General features: G+C 42.9%; 1 protein-coding gene across 19 annotated transcripts in view; it reads right to left on the reverse strand.

Moving 5' to 3' along the window:
* DTNA (dystrobrevin alpha) overlaps window positions 1-18,651 on the reverse strand; it is a 233,872-nt gene that overhangs the window by 176,385 nt on the left and 38,836 nt on the right. For 6 of the 19 annotated variants that reach the window (XM_080381483.1, XM_080381482.1, XM_080381480.1 and 3 more), the window contains exon 1: window positions 13,018-13,304. The exons of 3 other annotated variants lie outside the window; for them this stretch is intronic. In XM_080381483.1, coding sequence (XP_080237609.1) covers window positions 13,018-13,034 — 17 coding nt within the window. In that variant the 5' untranslated portion in view covers window positions 13,035-13,304. Of the gene's footprint in view, window positions 1-1,375; window positions 1,450-13,017; window positions 13,308-18,651 lie in introns of those variants that run through there. 10 more of the 19 variants (XM_080381493.1, XM_080381494.1, XM_080381492.1 and 7 more) reach the window with 5 other exon arrangements.

Genomic DNA, 18,651 nt, shown 5'->3' on the forward strand with positions numbered 1-18,651 from the left:
GGATGTAATGGCACTTGAAAACCTTTAGTATGAAGGTCATGACTCAAAGGCTAAAAAATTATTTTAAAAATCTACTACCAATATCAATACAGCAGTTTAAACATAATCATTATGAAGCCTGTGTAACTGTTTGTGTATATGAAGGGCTTCAAGGGGATGGAAAATGTGAAAGATTTTCTCTGATGCTGATTGTAGTAAAAGTGGATGTTGTGCAAGGCCCTGCCTGTGGGACCAGCTCCCCTGCTAGGAAACACTACTCTGTCACTGGGAGAGATACACAGGCGAGACTCTCCAGCTACGCCTCAGTTGTGGATGTCAGGAGCACTGCCAGGTCTTGCCGTCTATGCCCAGCTGCCACCAACGGCGTGCCATGGGCAGAACCAGGTGAGACCATCCCCATACCCTGCCCTTGGGCTGTACTGGGGGGAAATCCAGAAACACCAGCAATAAGAGAAGCCCGGTGCATTCAACAGGCTCCTCAGTCTGGGCAGCAGAGGGACAAGGATTGTTGGCAGCACTGTAAAAAGTACCTGCTGTGCTGCTTGCACCCAGGCTGGGAGATGCAAGGGCCTGTTCTCACCACTGCTGTGGGATTGCAGGTAAAGGGCAGCACGTTCCTGTATTTCTGTCTGGCCTCTCAGATGTCCGCTCTCACCCATCCCGAATGCGGTCAGCAGGATCACTCTCTCACCACGTCTGCACACTATGTGACTCCAGTGTTGCCTGGCCTTTCATGTTCTACTGTTACACAGTAAAAACAGTGACAGATTTCTGCTGAGACAACAGTCAGTACAAAGCACTACCAGAAAACCCCCAAGCAAAAGCCACCCCCAACAATAAAAGAGAATTCAGGGCTCACAAGACAAGTCTATGCTGTTAACAGCATCGTGTGAATAACTTAACAGACCTTTTCTACCTCTACCCTGTGTGCAGTAGTTACCATAGGGTTTTAAGAAGCACTCCAAATGCCTGACCCCAACCCTAAGAGGCTAAAAATCTTAACAGAAATTGCACATGGAATTCCTTTTCTTTCATAAGCTTCAGAAATGCATTCTTTTAAATCCCCAGTGCTCTTCCATCAAACAATGTGGAGGTGAATAAATGTAGCAAAGAGCAAAGGTACTATGGAGCAGATTCTTCCCTGCCTTTCATTGCATTGTTACAGCTGCTTGCATCTGTACCATGAGTTCAAAGCTGGAATAGAAACTCTGTCACTGTCTGACAAAGACTTTGCACTCTATATCAAAAAGTAACCATTCACATTTTCTACAGTATTTTTTCCTCTCTAGGAAGAAAGTTTTCAAACATAAATCATATTTCTCAAAGCCACTGCCAGTACCCAAGTGCTCCCCACGAAGAGTTAACTGTACCCTACCCGTAGAAATGATGTTCCTCCAATCGATTGCTCTATTCCCTGCCTCTTCTGCCTCAGAGCGCTCAGGCCAGATCCTGCCCCAGAGAAAAAGCAGAGTCAAAGGCTTGGGATACTCAGAGCCAAGTCCTGGAGTCAGGCAGTGGGAGGATCAAAGATTGCTGGGCTGAAGCAGCATGGAAGGCAGACATATCAAGGTGCACTATTGTTCAACCATCACACACAGGTAATTTAGAGCATCTTAATTTGAAACGGCTGGTCACCATCTGGTGATAAAATAAGGAGGCACCAAGTGAGTTAAAGCAAGCTTGTCCATACCTGGATATTTTACTTGCACTACATAATGAAACCCATCATCACCTCCATTCATACTGTCGCGTCTTTCCCAGTTTAGCAGTTTAATACAATTTGTGTTAGCTTTGTCTCTCCTTCGCTTCAATTACAAGACGATTTCATCTTTTGAACAGATTGCAGTTCACACACACGTGCATGTAACCTTCCAATTCAAGACACTTCTGACATGAAAGTGCAAAAGAGAGCAGCTAAGACCTACAAAGTTCTGCCGTTCTTAAAAACAAGCACAGAAGACAGACATTGGGATGAATATGTTAAACAAGGCAGAATTAAAGGGTTAGAAAAAGAAAGGACTCTGGCAGGCTGCCTGCTTCACAGCTCCTATGTGCATATTTATGAATCCTGGGACAACATCAAAATTAGGCCTAGCTGACCTTTGAAAGAATGAATAATTTCCTAACACAGAGAGATGTTTTAAATATACGAACAGCTTTAAACACCCAAAGTGCTCTGCTTCTAATTATTTTTGCTACATATGAAATATTTGAGGAAAATGTATATGATATCTTTAATTTGTTAATTACCAGCTGGCTCCTACCACACATTATTAAGCTACTATGGCCGTGACTAATGCCTCTGACAACACTAAATTACCAACAACAACTTGTGCAGGAATGTGACCTGAGTGGCCTAGAAAGGACTAGCTGCAGGTGTTTATTTTCAGATAAAGATGGTTTATTAACCCAGGTATAAGACAATAAACATTAAATACCACACGCACAAGTCCTGAGGAGGAAGGCTGCGCCCCAAGCCCCACGTGCTGCCTACTCCATGGGCACCACCATGCCCTGTGGCTGAAGTAACCCGGACACCTGCGTGTCACGCTGTTTGCTCATGATACAGATGTGAAGAAGTGTGAGCACTCAGGTTTGCTCTCCAGCAGTGCTTCACATGCTGTGGGCTCTACAGCTCTGGCCCCCTGCTTGGTGACTTAGGTAGGGACACTGGACATGCACAGGTGGTGCTGTAGCAGGCACCGATGTTCAGGACTCCTCCACTTCCAGCCTGGTGGTCCCAAAGGCTGCATGCTCACACTTACGCAGTTCCAAAGGCTCGGTGTCAGTGCAAGTTTGTGCATCCCAACAGGACCGGGACCTACGCCATCTCTTCGTGCATTTCAGTAATTCCCTGACATGAAGCATGCCAGGGAACTCCTGCTGAAGTGAACGCATGCTGCAGAGATTCCCTTCAGTGTCTGAAAGGCAGGGCTGCTCAGCTGCAAGGGATGCCAGGCAGGGGGTCTAGGAGACTCAGGGATGTCAGGGATTTTGCATCAAGGAAGATCAAGATGAAGGAAAAGTGACTGCCCACAAAACCTTCCTCTGCACAGCTGCAGCCCAGGCACAGCCCTTTTCCACTCACCTCTGAATACAAGTCTTTCTTTTTTTCCTTTTTTTTTTTTTTCTCAAAGCATTTGCTGCCAAATTGATTAGATTAATAACGTTTTAGCTTGGACTGGAACTTACACGTCTTAGTAGTGTGTGAAATAATGTTACTCTCCTTTCCAAATCCTCCTGGAGTGGTTAGGAAAGCCAGTCTTTTTTTGCGCAGCTACATTATAAAATTGCTGAACAAACCTATTCTGCTGTAATGGGAAGGGACGTATTTTCTTCTCTACCATAAGTAGGTCAACGAATACATGACGTTGTAAGGACGAAACTGTTTTCCTCTGTCCTCTTCCCTCTAATGGCAGTTTCAAATCATTTAAATTTAACTATGTTTCTAGTGTTAACTATAACATCATTGTAAGGTTATTAACAACTGATATATCGGTGGTCCTAAAGTCTGGAGTTTGTGCTTCCCTGCAGGCTTATTCTAGCCTCAGGTATACATACGGAATTCCTACACAGGGCATGTCATTGCACAGTTAAGAAAAGCTGGCAAAGAAATTTGGATGTGAAATGCAACAATACATTAAGAGGCACAAAACTTTAGCTCTCACCTCTGAGATTTACACTGAGCTTTTGCATCAATGTGATCTCTTTTGGGGGATGAAATTCTGACCATCACCTACTCTAAAACTAAAGTAGCTACATTGTGAACAGTGAACTTGCTCTGAATTAATACTGGCATAAACAAAGACAAAGTATTTTCAGTGGAACTATTCCAGTTCATAGCACCTGGAGACTTCTCTGTATGCATTTCATTGGGAGGGATTAACCAGTAACTGGAGAAACATTTAACTTGCAGTTATAGCTATCTGAATACTAAATGCAAATTAAAGGCCATGGGCAACAAAAAAATACATCTGGGGGGAGAACACACACCCCCAAACAGAAAAAGGAAAAAAATTACATTACACTAAAGAGAATATAAAATGCCTGAAGTCTTATCAAATGTAATTTAAAAAATGAAAATGGGTGTTGCTTTTTTACTGACTGCCTCTATTTTAGAACAGATGGCGTAAATTGGTTTTGTTGACATGACCTGAAAAAAGTAAAAATTAATTAATTCATCTCACGTAATGCCTGTTGTAAACTCTCACTCACCCACACAAGCACTACAAAGGCCACCTCCTGCACCAAAATGTTTGCCATAGCAAAGGTTACACGCTCTTACAACCCACTCCTTGTATCCTTGTCCTGAAAACAACAGGCCAGCCTAGGACAGTAAAGCTAAAGCACATACAAGTGGGCACCACTCTGTCTTCAGTGTGAAATTTTTACCCAATATAAACCCATGACTTCAAAGGGGACTCAGATTTCATCCTAAGAATCCAATTACGTGTTTCAAATTTAGGATGGACTGTCAAGTCCCAGCTGACAAAATGATGTTCCCAAGTATTTCAGGACAATGATATTTGAGCTGAAATGCAAAGCCAGCTGTTTATGCCTTAACCACTTACCTAAAGGAACATTTCAAATGAGAAAATTATATGATGAGTAAGTGCCTCTGCACCTCAGCAAAATGCATTCCACTCTGCAGGCAGACTTTTCCAAACAGAATTTAGATAGCATGTCTTTCATTAAGACAAGAATTCCATGTGCAATATTATCACCAGTATCACCAACTCATTAAGGATGGTAGAAAAGATATGTAATCCACCTCCCACTGTGAGATAAAGTCAGATACACTTCATTCGTACTTATTAAAGCCATGTCTAAAACCTCCAGTGATGGAGACTCCTCAAGTTCCACTGGCAGTGTATTTCAGACATAATGTCTTCCTAGGGTTTACCTCACCTTTCTTGCTTCACTTTAGACCCATTTCTCTTTGTCTATGGCACAGACTAGAGATGACTGGCCTTCTCACAATAGCTGGTTCTCTGCTATCTGTGCTTGGAAAACTGCCTGCCTCCTACTTGCTCTCCAGCAGGCTGCTCTTCTTTAGGCACAGACAATGTAGATCTTTCAGGTTTCTCTCCTGGTGCATGTTGTCTGGATCTCTGGTCATTTTTACTGCCTTCCTCTCCACTTCCAAAGTGGCCAGCACTTTCTTGAAGAGCAGTGCTCCAAACCAAACACAGGAATCCAGCTAAGCACTCACCAACACGGACATTGCTCCTACGGGCTGTACTCCCACATGCTTCCCAACATCATGCCTTTCTTTTTTTTCCTTTTCTATTGTGCAACAGCTTGACATTGCCAATTCATGTTCAACTAGAGATCCACAGTAATCCCTATATCCTTTCCTGAAGAGCTGCTGTCTCACCAGTTGTTCCCCAGCCTGTACTGGTATCAAGAGCTGCCAGCACACAGTTCAGTGACGCCTCTGGAGCTACACACCACCACTGCTAGCCTCTGTGCGCCCGGTGAGCCAAGCGTGCCCTTGCGATGCTGCCTCACAAAAGGCATTGAGTTGCGTGTAGCTCTTAATTAGCACACAGTGAAAAATACTGCAAATCCAGCAAGGACCAGGGCAATATTTGCATAAACCTTCCCTCTTTTTATCTGCCTGCTCAATCCACCAGGGCAGGGTAGAACAATTAGGACTATTTCTTCCAAGGCAGAGATATCCAATTTTATTTCTATGCTCTATACTGAGTCTGTTATGTGTGTGTATATATATATATACATATAGTCATGCCTAATACAAGCCCAAGCAGTCATCTACGATGGTGTACAACAAAAAAAGTATAGGACTAATGACCTTTGAAATAGGTATGGCCAGACCTGGCCAGGCTGAGGTTGCTTTCTGGCAAAGCTTGGTTTCTCTTGGACATAACACAATGAATGACTTCTTTAGTACATTACATGCCCACTTACAAAAGCTGAGGCTTTGTGCACAAGGAATTTATTTCCACCTTGAGGAAAAATGAGTGGCCTGAAAAATTGCCAGTCTATCTCCTTACTTTATGTCTTTTTCACAGAGAATACATTGTTTCAATGTGGGTGAATATTAAACAGTGTAACAGCAAAGATTAGGCCCATTCCTCCCAAGCTGCCACCAGATTATGAGTAACTGCATGGCTCTCAGCAGACACCTATTCACCTTTCAGTGAAAGTGCACTGTGAAGAGTTCACCTAAGCCTGGAGAGTGATTTTTTTTTAAAAAAAAAAAAAAAAAAAAAAAGCCTCTGAACTCCAGCACTTTTAATTCTATTGAGGAATACATCACCAGTTTTAATGTAGACAAAGAACCTACATTTGCTTGGATCCTTTTCAACCATTCACCACCTAAATTACTTATTTAGCTGTACAATCTCTGAAATTGTATTTACTGTCTCTTAGACTCACATAATTGCTTCTTGCCATCAACACTTTAGCAAGTTTCCTCTGCTTACACCCACTTCCTACTATAAAACTTTTTTCAGTTGTTCTGCTAAATGTTATGCTTGACCTGAAATTTTATATACCAGATATTAGTCAAGCTGAATGTATTATTTATGCATTTTCAGCAATTTTCAAAGCTAAAATTAATGAAAAGAAATAGTTTTCCTTGTGCTAAAAGAAATCTTTTATCATTCTTTTGCTGAGAAGCATTCATTCCTCCATGCTTTCACACAAAAACTTGAAACCTGGCAGGCAGGTTTCTTTCTGCTGTCTTTCTGCCACTATCATCAAACAGCCTTATTTGATGATTTGATTAAATTAACTTATTAACAAAAGGCATATTTCATCCCTGTCCAATGATGGTTCACAGGGAGCTTCAAAGCTTGTGAGTGCAAGTGATTGCTCTGCCAGCTGAAGGTCTGAACCTTGCTGACAACTTCTGTTTTGAACTGACATGGGTCTATGGGAGATGTGCTCAGGGGGCTTCTTGCAAGCCATGCACAAATTCTTGTATTTGAAGATGTGTCTCCTCCAGAAATTTCCTCCCTAACTGTGGCTCTGTAGGCAAGACGAGGAGATGGAGCAAGGATTTGCACTGAATTACCACTTCTGGATGTGCTGCCAGCCTGCCCTGGCTGCTGTGACTATGTGTTCAATGAGTCAGCCAAAAATTCATCCAACTCTACAGCTGGAATTAGAGGGAAGACGACTTGGAGGTTGGGATGAAGAGGATTACCAATGGCTTGACAGGTGGCAAGAGAGGTGGGAAGCCAGGAGGCAGAACAGGTTGTAGGGGAAGTAATATGATAGATGGCATTATCAGAAGTGGGTTTTTTCAAAAGAAAAACATGACCTGTTTACAGAATAGCCTGGCAGAGTAAATGGCTTGACTCTCAACTCCATTAAGATCTCCTTGCATTCCTGTACCAGCATAATATAATTTGTACCTGCATTAAACTGATTACTTATTTTCCCTAATAAGACATGCAAATTGATCAAACTTTTAAGGACAAAAATAAAACATAAAATTTTTGTTTGATCTGTTTGGAATTCTGTTTGATCTGTTTGGAAACACATTTTGTTTGTGTATATTCAAAGAAAAGTGAAATATTTGTAATTGTAATAGCAATTAAAAATACACATCAAGTACCAAGATAAATGCTTTCAAACTTGGATCTATGATGCGCCTTTTTCCTTGGGTTCTAGTCTGCAAAAGACTGGCCAGCTCTCCTAGCTTAATTTTTTTTTTTTTACAGATTAGGATGCCATGTTGAAAGAGTGGTAAAATTTCAGAATTATTAACTCAAAATTTAGAAAACATTTAAATCAATGTCTTGACTTTATAATTTAATGCATTTTTTTAGCTGTAAAGTCCGTCATTCTGAAGTCAATTTATAGGAAAAAAGAATGATCTAAAACCAGGGAATGGATTATAGTTCCATACCACACAAATGATACAGTAGCTCTCTTAATCCAATATAAATGAGCTGTGTATAACAAAAAAGGAGGGCACAGAAACATGCGATGGCCAAACTATCATTGCTTTATAAATCTGGAAGGAATCAAAAGGGTTTCCTGATCTTATTCCAAGGACAATGTCATGTTAGGAATGAACACGGACTGAAATGGTAGTAATTACTAGAAAGCATATACTCTTGTTACACAATATATTTTAAAAAATGTAGCAAGAAAGCCTAAGATTACCAACTAATTCTATCTGCAGCTGTTATTTGGTAATGAGTACTCAAGGACAACTTCACTCCAAGCATGTTCTGTGCTTTGCCCGTGCTTACTTCCATTGTGTTTAAACGAATTAGTCACAAATTGTCAATAAATTTTTTTTAAAGCCTAGTTGCTCACAGACTTTTCTGTCTGCTTCATTTTTCTCTGAGGTTCCACTGAGTGCAAATGTTCTTACAAGTTTACAAGGAGGCATTTCATACCAGAGTAGTCTTATCCTTACAAAAAGATATAAAAGAAAATAAGAATGCAGCACTTCGCTACCACTTTTCATCCCCTGACCTTCACAGAACTGGGCAAGCACTACTGTCACTGCTCTCAGAAAAGGATACACCAAGCCCCTTACATGACTTGTCAAAGATCACAGGCACAGAAGCTGACTTGTTTCCTCCACTGCCCTAGGGAAGGTTATGTTCAGCAAACAGCTACCACCACGCCAACAAATAAATTAATAAATAAAGATTCATTAGTTCTACTGCTTTCCTATCTCTTCTTTATTACCCAGAGTATAATCCCCAATTCAGGTTTTACAGCCAAATGCAGCAAGGCCATGCAATTGGTTCAGACACAGGAAAGCTGTGGTAAAAATTGGCTTCCTGTAATAGCCCCCTGCAGGGAGGATGGTTTTCTTGAGACTATTGGGTATTAGGCATTCTTTCAACTACCACAGCTGCAATTAGATGCATTTTTAAGCATCCTATTAGTGGGAAGTATTCACTGTGTTTCCAGGTAAAGTCACTTCATACAGTAATAATTAGCTCAGGAAGTACTTTATTCCCTGATACACCAGGAGCTGGAATCAATAGTAAGTGCAGGCAGTCTGACACAGCTCAGACTGGTGATTTCTCTGGGTTTCCACTCACGGACTCAGAAGTGATAACATGGCTGTATAGGAAATCATAATTGCATTAGTTTTGGTTGTGAGTGTTTTGGGGGTTCTTTTTTTACAGAATTACAAAATTACAGAATTGAGGCTTTCTACACTGTGCTGCATTGTACAAAGCATTGACTGTCATACTCTGCCAAAGCAAATTAGCTGCTGTCACTGGGAGCAGAATCATTATCACAGTGAGCTGCTTCTAGGTACTTCTAAGCTCAGAAAAATGCCTTGGTGAAACAGTCCTTAAACTCTTTAGCAACTGGTCCCTGGTGACACGCCTGTTTTCTTATTTATGGCCAAACGATCACTGCAAAAAGCTTGAAGATGAGGCTAGAAACAAAGATTTACAAAGGGAAAAAAGATCACAACAGAAAGAAAGAAAACAGGAATTGTATACTGTAAAGTCTAGCAAGGAAGGATTTTAACACCCATTTTAACACCAGGGTTTACAAAGAAAGAAGCAGAGGATGTATTAAAGGAAAAAAATCTGCAAACCCATTTTCACCTCAGAAAGCATGATTTTTCTGAACTCTCATTGACAAAGTCACTTACAACTTAATGGTAATGGAAAGAGAGGGACCATGTCCTGCCTGTTCCAGAAGACATGTTACTAGTCATGATGAAGCAGGGCTTGTCCCTAGGTAACACCAAAGAGTCAGCTCCTTGGAGCAGAAAAGCATGGCACATGCTAATGATGAACACCGTACCAGCATCAGAGTAACACCTCAACCACTCAAACAGTACCAAAACCAGGAGGCATCAATGCTTCAGCTGTAGGCCTGGGCTCCTCTCGTTAATGTTCTGTCCCCTGCTTGATCCTCCTGAAAACTGAGGCCTCCATGATCTCTCTTGTCTACCTGCAGTAGCAAGAGGCAGGGGCTGGGAGCAGGCACTCTCTCACCCTTCCATCCACTCTGTCCCAGCAGCACTTCTCCATCTCCCCCTGTGTGGGGTTAGTGGGAGTCCTGGGAAAGGGGAGGGCAGGATAATCAAAGGCTGCAGTGAGGCAAGAGTTAGTCCAGGTCAGGGGTCCTCAAACTACGGCCCGCGGGCCAGATACGGTCCCCCAGGGTCCTCAATCCGGCCCCTGGTATTTACAGAACCCCCCCACCCCACCCCCCGCCGGGGGTTGGGGGGGAAACCAAGCAGCCGCAGATGACTGCCTGCCACTGCATCCACGCGCCGGCCCCCTGGTTAAAAAGTGTGAGGACCCCTGGTCCAGGTGATCAAGGAGAAGAGGGTGTTACCACCTCCAGCAACACCTTGTTAGAAAAGTCTTTAAGAAAAAGATGTCTCCCTTTCTCTTGTTCCCTGCTTCCCAACAAATCCTAGTCACCTGAGCAGCACCTGAGGGCTAGTGGGAAAGAAGGGGACAGGTAGTGGAGAGATGTCCCAGTCCCTACATCCTGCTCTGATAAAGCTACCACACCCTGACCCAAATACTGAGCTGCTGAACACGTGCAGTACCACATTCACTCTAACCATGCAACCATTCACCCTAACAGCTGTTCAAGGATTTTTCATTTCAGAAAATATGCCAACATTATAATAATATATAAACTATATCAAACACAGCAATGTTTTCTACGGGAAAATATCAGTTTATTGAAGATTTTTCATTTACTGCTATGACAATTGGAAGATGTTATTTTGGGTGGATTAGATACACCAGAATACATTTTTTTAAAGTCAGTCCTGCACTTTAGCCTGGGAACTCCCTGTTCCTGGGTCAGATGCTCATTCCCTTCCAGGAATGAGGTTCTTCAGGCAGCTTCACTTCCCAGAATACAAAGCAGGTTTCCTTGTGATGAAGCTCTCCAGTGCCTCTTGGACATTTAATTATGGGAGAAGGGTCTCAGATAATGAAATGGGAACATCATGCTCCTGAACTGTAACTTCTGAAAAGCAATACACTGTGTTAGGGAAATGCAATTTAATTTTGAACTGACTCAGGAATTTCCCATGGAACATTAGTTCTATTTTCTGCTCACCTCTGAATGTCAGTCTATTTTTCTCTTTCAGTTTAGGAAGCTTATAAAAGGTACAGTGAACCTCTACTTCCAAATCTGTGGATTCTCCCTGCCTCTTGCCTTTTGCCATAGCTCTGGGGAGGTGCATCTGAAAACAGAAGCCAATTGTGCCAAGCCTTATCAGAGACAATGCCTAGCCTGAGGAACTGCTATCCACATACCTAACACAGAACAGTAATAAAGGTATTTCCATACCCTTCAGGTGTGCAGGAGCTCTGACAGCTCAGAGGACTTGCCCGAAGCTGTGCAGGATCCTGTACAAGAGGCAGAAACTAACCACAGCTTTACCAAGCCCCACTGCAAGTTTTTACTCATCTTGACAAATTTTGTCTTAAAGCTCTTTCACTTCAATACCAAAACAAATATTGCAGTGATACCTTAATGTAAGTAACTGTTGACCTGGAAATTTAGCATGGGACTGAAGTGTTCAGCTAGTCTGAGCTAGTTAAAACAACTCCCAAATAGTACAAGCTATAAGAGAACTGGTTTAAATGTCTTTTCTCACCCCCACAGTTAGTTTTTTCCTTTCCTTCCTTAACATTTACCTTAAAGATTATCGATTTCCTTCTTCTCCATCCCTGACATTTAACCACACAGAAAACACTTGACAGCAGATGTACTCACCCAAATATACCCAGATGTTTTGCAAAATTTGGGTAAACTGATCAATAGGGATGAACTCGATCAAATGGAAGATAATAAAACATACCAGATATATCAACTTTCCTTTAAACAGAGGAAACATTTCTATTTTAGTTCACCCAGTTCCACATATTTCACAAGGCGCAGACTGCCATTATGTGAGTCTCTTCGGCACTGGTATATATAACCAAAAATGTTAGGCGTTTCAGTTATCCGCAGACAGCACCTACTTCCTACGGTTATTACTGGCAGTACTAACATGTCAGGAATTCTGACTATGTTTGGGTGAACTGCCACCAAATCCAAAGTTAAGACCTCCTCTACTACGAGTGTAAAACACACATGTCTGGGATAAATGCTAAAAATGATGTTAGCATGTAGCTAATTCTCATTCACAGCACAGATTCAGATGAAACTTTCAGAACACAAGTTCTCATTCTGTAACGTAACTTACATCTAACTTCCTACTGAGTTACTGACATTTTAAAATCCTTTCAGCCACAGAACAACACAGATTCATCACAAATATTAAAAAAATAGCCTGAGAAAAACATTGATCAATGAAGTAACTGCTAGATACTGAAATTACTTCTGATAAGCTACAGAAAGAACATGATCTCCTGAATCTTCTTTTTACTCACAAACTCACTATTTCAGTGAGGACTGTCAGAGGAATGTGCACACCTTTTAAAATTACTACTAGAAGGACTCTGTTCAGAGAAAACAAGGGTCAAAATGTTAAAAAAAAAACAACACCCAAACCCAAACACCAAGTAAAAACATTATTTGGAAAGAAATAAACAAAAAGGTTAAATTTAATTAACCCTGTGTTGTGATCAAATTCACACATGAGGAAATAGTAGGTATGTGAAACCATGGCCAAACAAGCAAGCAAACATTGATTACACCCTCTGTAAAGCAGAAAACAACTTGCTTTTCAACTTTGTAATAATAAGCAGCATTTCAAACAGCATATCCCACTAACACAGAGCAAAAGTATATAACAAAATTCAGCTGATAGGAAAACAGCACTCAAAACTGTAATGGCAAAATTATTAAAGCCCAAGGCTCCCTAGGTTCCTCAAGACAAGTAACCTCATGAGTTAACACTTCACTGAGGAATAAAGTTAAATCTGTATGGGGAAAACAGGGGAATAAATCGTGTGGGGAAGGCATTACTTAAATATCTGTCTCATCCTACAGGAACTGCCGACTGCTCTGAGAGCAGAAGCAAAGCCAGGAGGAACGACTCTAGCAAATGTATGCAAAGGCAAGTTTCCTACTTACCCTACAGTATGCACCATGATCTCTTTTGCCACCTTAGTAATTCCAAAGAATCCAGAATGATGTTATTTTTAAGGGAATATTAGAGTCGTTTGAGCTGACAGAGGCAAGCTGACAAGCAGAGCTTTGCGAGAAGCCAGGCAGAGAGGGATGAATTTAAACCCTGGCACAAGATGCTGTGTATTCTGCCTCTATCTTTAACTTCTAAATGATTTGGTTTCACATTCCTCTGAAGTCCTGCAGGCAGATGCCTTTGCGGAGCTTTACCAATCGCAATCACCCGCCCCCCCTTCCCCTCCCTCCCTCCCTCCCTCCCTCCCTGCCAAGGCTGCCACTCCGCCCCCATCGCCCCCATCCCCACCTCTCCTCCTGGCACACCCGCTCGCACTCGGAGGGGCTGGCAGGCAGGATTTCACCGCTTCCCACCGCCGCGCCCCCCGCCAGCCTGCCCGAGCCGCCGGGCACCGCCGGCCGCCCCGCAGCTCCCCGCAGCCCTCGGCTCCCCGCCGGCGGCCCGGCACCGCGCCCGAAACCCCGGCCTCCTGCGCTCGGCGCCGGGTACCTGGAGGTACGGCGTGTGCCCACCGACCGAATCTCGGTCAGGAACAGGACGGCGAGCAAGCCGTCTCTGCAGGGGACTCCAAAGGCGACCGGCTGGCGGGGCACCAGGGCTGGGGGAAGGCAGTGATTCACCCTCCGTTGTATGGAGCTTCTGCAGAAACTCAGATTGGGACGTTTACGGCATTTCTGCCTGGGCACAGCTTTACTGAGGAACGGCTTATAAACAAAACAAACAAAAAGATATTTTACCAGATCTGAAACACAAAGCATCTAAACTTCCAGTCTTGGAAAATCTGTGGCTCCTTCCAGTAACAATGCATTGCAATGCTGTCAGCAGTCAGACTCAGAAGTAACTAGACTACTGATTAATGGAAGCATTTGAGGTGATTGAAGTCGGGAGGGAAAATAAAGTCCTTCCACCTAACCCAGAAAGTCAGTATCCCTACCAAAGGCTTCAGGCGGCGTTAGCGTTGACACAACCCCCTGGCTCCTACTATCAGCCTTTTGAAGCAGCAGTTTTTAATTTGTAAATGCGCATCCAGTTGAATACTGCTTGCCATCAAGACTGTCTTATCTCAGGGGTGGGAATGGAATAAGCCACAAGACTCTATGTAAAACATATGAATTATTGAACACTTTCAGTTGCAACTGGAAAATATCAATTGACAGTCACACCAATTCAAACAGAATAACATGGTAAATGTCTCTGGTTTACAGTCTGAGCTGCTGCTGAGAGGGGTCGGTACTCAGGGATGCAGCCAAGCAAGCAGCAAGGACAGGTCGGGGCAGGGAGCGGGGCAAGGCCAAGCTGTGCCCAGAATCACTTAGCTAAAAACCCCACAGATTATAAATACCTTGCCAGTGTCCTGTTTGATGATGCACTTTTCAGAGCACCAGTGTTGAGGGGCTGGACTGATTTCGTAGTGAAAGTAATCACACATTACTTCAGGCTAATGAGGGAAACAACTCAGACTTGGAAAGGCCTAAAGAAGGGTGAAAAAATCATCCAAAGGGATGTATCTTAGCGCACATTAAGTAAGCCTGCACTTCATCTCCTGCCAGCTACTTTTCATGATGCTTTTTGATAACTGTATATATAGAACATATACCAAACAGTAGCTTCACAGCCATTTTCATGATCAGTCCCACAGGCAGTAAGGCAAGAGCTCCTCTTAACCTGGAGTTGGCTCAGGTTTGTGGGCCTGGAAAAGTTGCCAGCAACATATAAATGTTAAAGAATAAACTAGCTGACAACTCCTGAAAAGTCAAAAGATGTATTTTGAATTCCTAACCTTCGTTACTATTAGCAAAGCCAGACCTCAGTATGTTTAATGCATGCCTTCCAGAGTGCCTTACAACCTCCAGCAAGAGGAAAACATGCCAGGGACTCCCTGCCAGACAGGAAGAAGTCACTTCTTTGCCTCAGGTCCTAAAACTCTCTGACTGCTGATGAAAGGGTTCAGGGAAGGTGTCGATCACTGAGGTTTAGGAGCTGCAGTGAAGTGCAGGAAGGCTGCCTGGCACTGCTTTCCAACAGAGCCACCTCTAACACTGCCAGCTTACAAATCCCTCGGATAAGCCACAGTGTCCCCCATTCAAACAGAGCAACTTCATATAATGCAGTATCGTACCTCAGAACAGGGTTTTTTTCCAATTGTTTGTAAGGACGTGAGACTCCAAGGGCAGATAATCACTAGAATCAGAGACCAAGTGCTAACATTAGGTTTAAAAAGCACAGTGCTTTAGATGCTGAGAGAGGCAAACAAGTCAGTCATGTCTTTGTGGCTGAGAGCTCCTTTTTAATTAGGGCAACAAGGAAGGAAGAAAGAAGCTCCCCATGGAAGAAGGTGTGATAGACAAATCTGGTGATTCAGAAGCAAAGTCGTGAACAGGAAGGATTAAGACTGAGCTGTTTCTAGGACTCTAGCCTACCTCTAGAGAGTGCTTAAGTGTGGGGAAAAACAAAGGCAGGGAAATCAACAGAAGCACCACACTTTTATCTAAACTTGTGTATTTCCCTTACTAGATACGGGGAGGGGGGTGGTGGTGGGGGTGGAAGAGATTGGGTTTTGGATCCTCTAAAAAGAACACTTAATGTGTTTACTTCCCTTGCCTCTTAAGAAGTTATTTATAAACCTAAGAGTATGTGGTGGGTGGAGCTTTGTAAAACAGGATGCTGGAAAATACTGAGAAACCTTGGATGTCAATGTGGACAGCACGACCCCAATCCCATGAATGGGACAGTCAGAGGTCATATGTCCAAAAACTGTATCACGTAAGCTAAGGGAAAAGACAGGTGTCCAGTTTCCTCAGATGAAGAGATGCAGTAATACCAGTGTCTGGGACAGATTTACCACACCTGTGAGAAGGGATACTACTCTTTCTCTCTCAGCAGGGTCTGTTGCTTATAGCCATCACCAAATGTGACAGATCAGGGACCTCTGTGGCATTAGATTTGAGATATGTGGATACATATTAATAGCGAATTCTTATGGAGGAGTGGGAGCTGGAGCTGGCGTGGGAGCAGACAAGGGAGCGGCAGGGAGGAGAAAGTAATTTGGTACCAGTGACAAGTGTAAATAGGTAACATGTTTGGAGCCATGTGACTTCCTACCCATTCCCAATTTAGCCCAGTGCCTAAGAGGCATGATCTGTCCCTTCACATTTAGCTATTTTTAATGTGTACAGAATTTGCTCTTTGTCTTCCCTTGTCTGTCAGTGTCTTGAATTCATCTGTCTTGGCAGTCTTAAGACTTGGGCTTACTGGGACAAGCAACATCTTCTACCCTACGGGTTCAGCCCTTCTAGGTCTTACTCAGACTACTTCTTGCTCTTAGGAATAATCTTGTAAACCTCTGCAGATGATTTCAGCATGGGTTTGTTGGAGAGCAAGAGCTTTGAGTAGGGGGCTGCCACTACATTGACAGGTATGCAGTTCCTGCCTGTCACAGTGGACCCAGCACACTGACTTCATTCAGCATCGCTCAATCTCCACACCCCTCACTCCCCCAGCCTACCTCCAGCCTTGGCTACTCAGCTATGTGGTTACACCAAGAGCCCTCTCCAACATGGTCCAACAGGCACGGTTTGGCCAAGTGTTGACCCATGAGTTGCTTCTCTCCCACCTACCACTTTTTTTACTGAAAGAGATGGGGAACAGCTATTGGAGCTGGTGGGGACAGAGGGCTCTTGGTGGCAGCCCCTGAACACCTGCTCTCTTGCTGCTGCCTACAACACAGCCTCCGGCACAGCAGGGTACATTTGCTCTGGAAGCAATCCAGGGGACTGAGAAGGGCTCCCACAGGAAAAAACACTGCCCTGGCCTCCCAGTGTGGAGTCTGACTGCTCTAAGTATAATCCTACCATTTCCAGGAGACTCACTGGATGATGGGAGGAAACTCAGTCACAAAAAATGTTCAGATGGGTTAGCTCTGCTATTTGCAAAACATACTCAAATTGCTTCAATTCTCAGTAAGCATTAGTAAGATAAATGGGGAATGCACTTGGTACATACTCTGTGAGCAGTTTTGCAGCACGAAAGGATTTTCTGTGCTGGCTTTTCTGTTCTTGATTTCCGTGTTTCTGTGATTCAAACTATGTGGGAAGAAGGGAGATCGTCCATGGTCATGCATCTAAGCTTCAGGAACAAATCATATTTTGAGTCAATCCATTTTACTGAATAAAAAAAATATCTGTGATTTACTTTTAAACATTTCTTTCCTTTTTTCCACATCTTCTATTTACAGTTTGGTAAAGGTTTTTGGACAAACCTGTGGTTTAAACCAGTGTTTATCATCATATACAAGCATGTCACATCTACAAGAGCCAGGATATAAAGGCTTTGGGTTTATTTTTATACACAAGAACAAATTATGAATGTTAATTAGGAAGAATTAAGCAATTTAAGTTTACTTGAAAAATACCTAAGAGGAGGACTAGAACAATTCTGCTTCCATTTATCTTTAATCCAAACAGAAAATACAGGAAAAAGACTACTCTTTTCATTAGATGTCCGAATTGATCAGCATAAAGATCTCTGAGATATAATAAAATGAAGAGAACTTAAAAAAAAAATTGGGGTTTGTAAGTAAATGGTTTAATTTTACCACACTGAAAGGAAAAATAGTTTTCTAAAAATAAAAAGCCAGGTAAACCTAAACCCACACAGTGCTGAGCCCTGGAAAAGTCTCCTGTGGCACGATGGCATTCATGGATAAATAAAAAAGCTGTATCATCCACTATAGGTTCTCCACCTGAAAACACTGAACTTGAAAGGTTTGAAGTCACAGCTATAGTTCATTAAAGTTGATTGGTTAGCAGAGCATCTAATGAAGACTATTTTCCTAAAGATTCAAGCTACTTTGTTATGTATTGCTCCCAAACACAGTAACCCCCTTTCCTCTAAACTTTCACAACCACCCCTACCCCTCAGGCATGAGTGTTGCCCACCTACACTTTCAGCTCCTTTTAACATACTATGCAAACTTTGCCCCCACCTCCACAATAATCCTTTTAATTTCCCCAGGCCTCCAAGGTCCAGCCCTAATCGGCACTCCAGCTTCCTTCCACGTGCCCTTTTGTACCTTCTCCCTACCTGGGCAAAAAGCAGCGACCAAGTCATGCAGCTGCTTCAGAGCTGTGTGTGCTCAGACTGACCAGCTAGCACACGTGGGAGCTGTTTCAAGAGGCGAATGTTACCTGCCCTGTCCTTATTGGGGTGCTATCTTGAATCCCACTTCATGAGAGTCAAGGCGAATCAGTATAGTTGAGATTTTTTTCTGTTAAATTTAGCAAAGGTGTCTAATGAGTTCAAAACTGCTGGCTATGACCAGAAGTGAGACAAACAAACATAGCGTTATTGTGTCCCCTTAGAAAGCCAAACTCGGAAAACAAAATACCCCACATGCCAGCTACAAATATTCATGACACAGCCTTTGCTCCAGCATGAGATGCTCTTTGTCTCCTCGATAGTAAGAATCCTCTACTGCTTTGAAGGCTTCATGTCTGATCTAACAAAGTATACAAAAGGTAGTGAAGACTGCTAATTAGGAGAGCTCATTGCAACCTGTTCCTGAA

The sequence above is a fragment of the Falco punctatus genome (genome assembly GCF_963210335.1).
Source record: "Falco punctatus genome assembly, chromosome: 3".
Taxonomy (NCBI): domain Eukaryota; kingdom Metazoa; phylum Chordata; class Aves; order Falconiformes; family Falconidae; genus Falco; species Falco punctatus.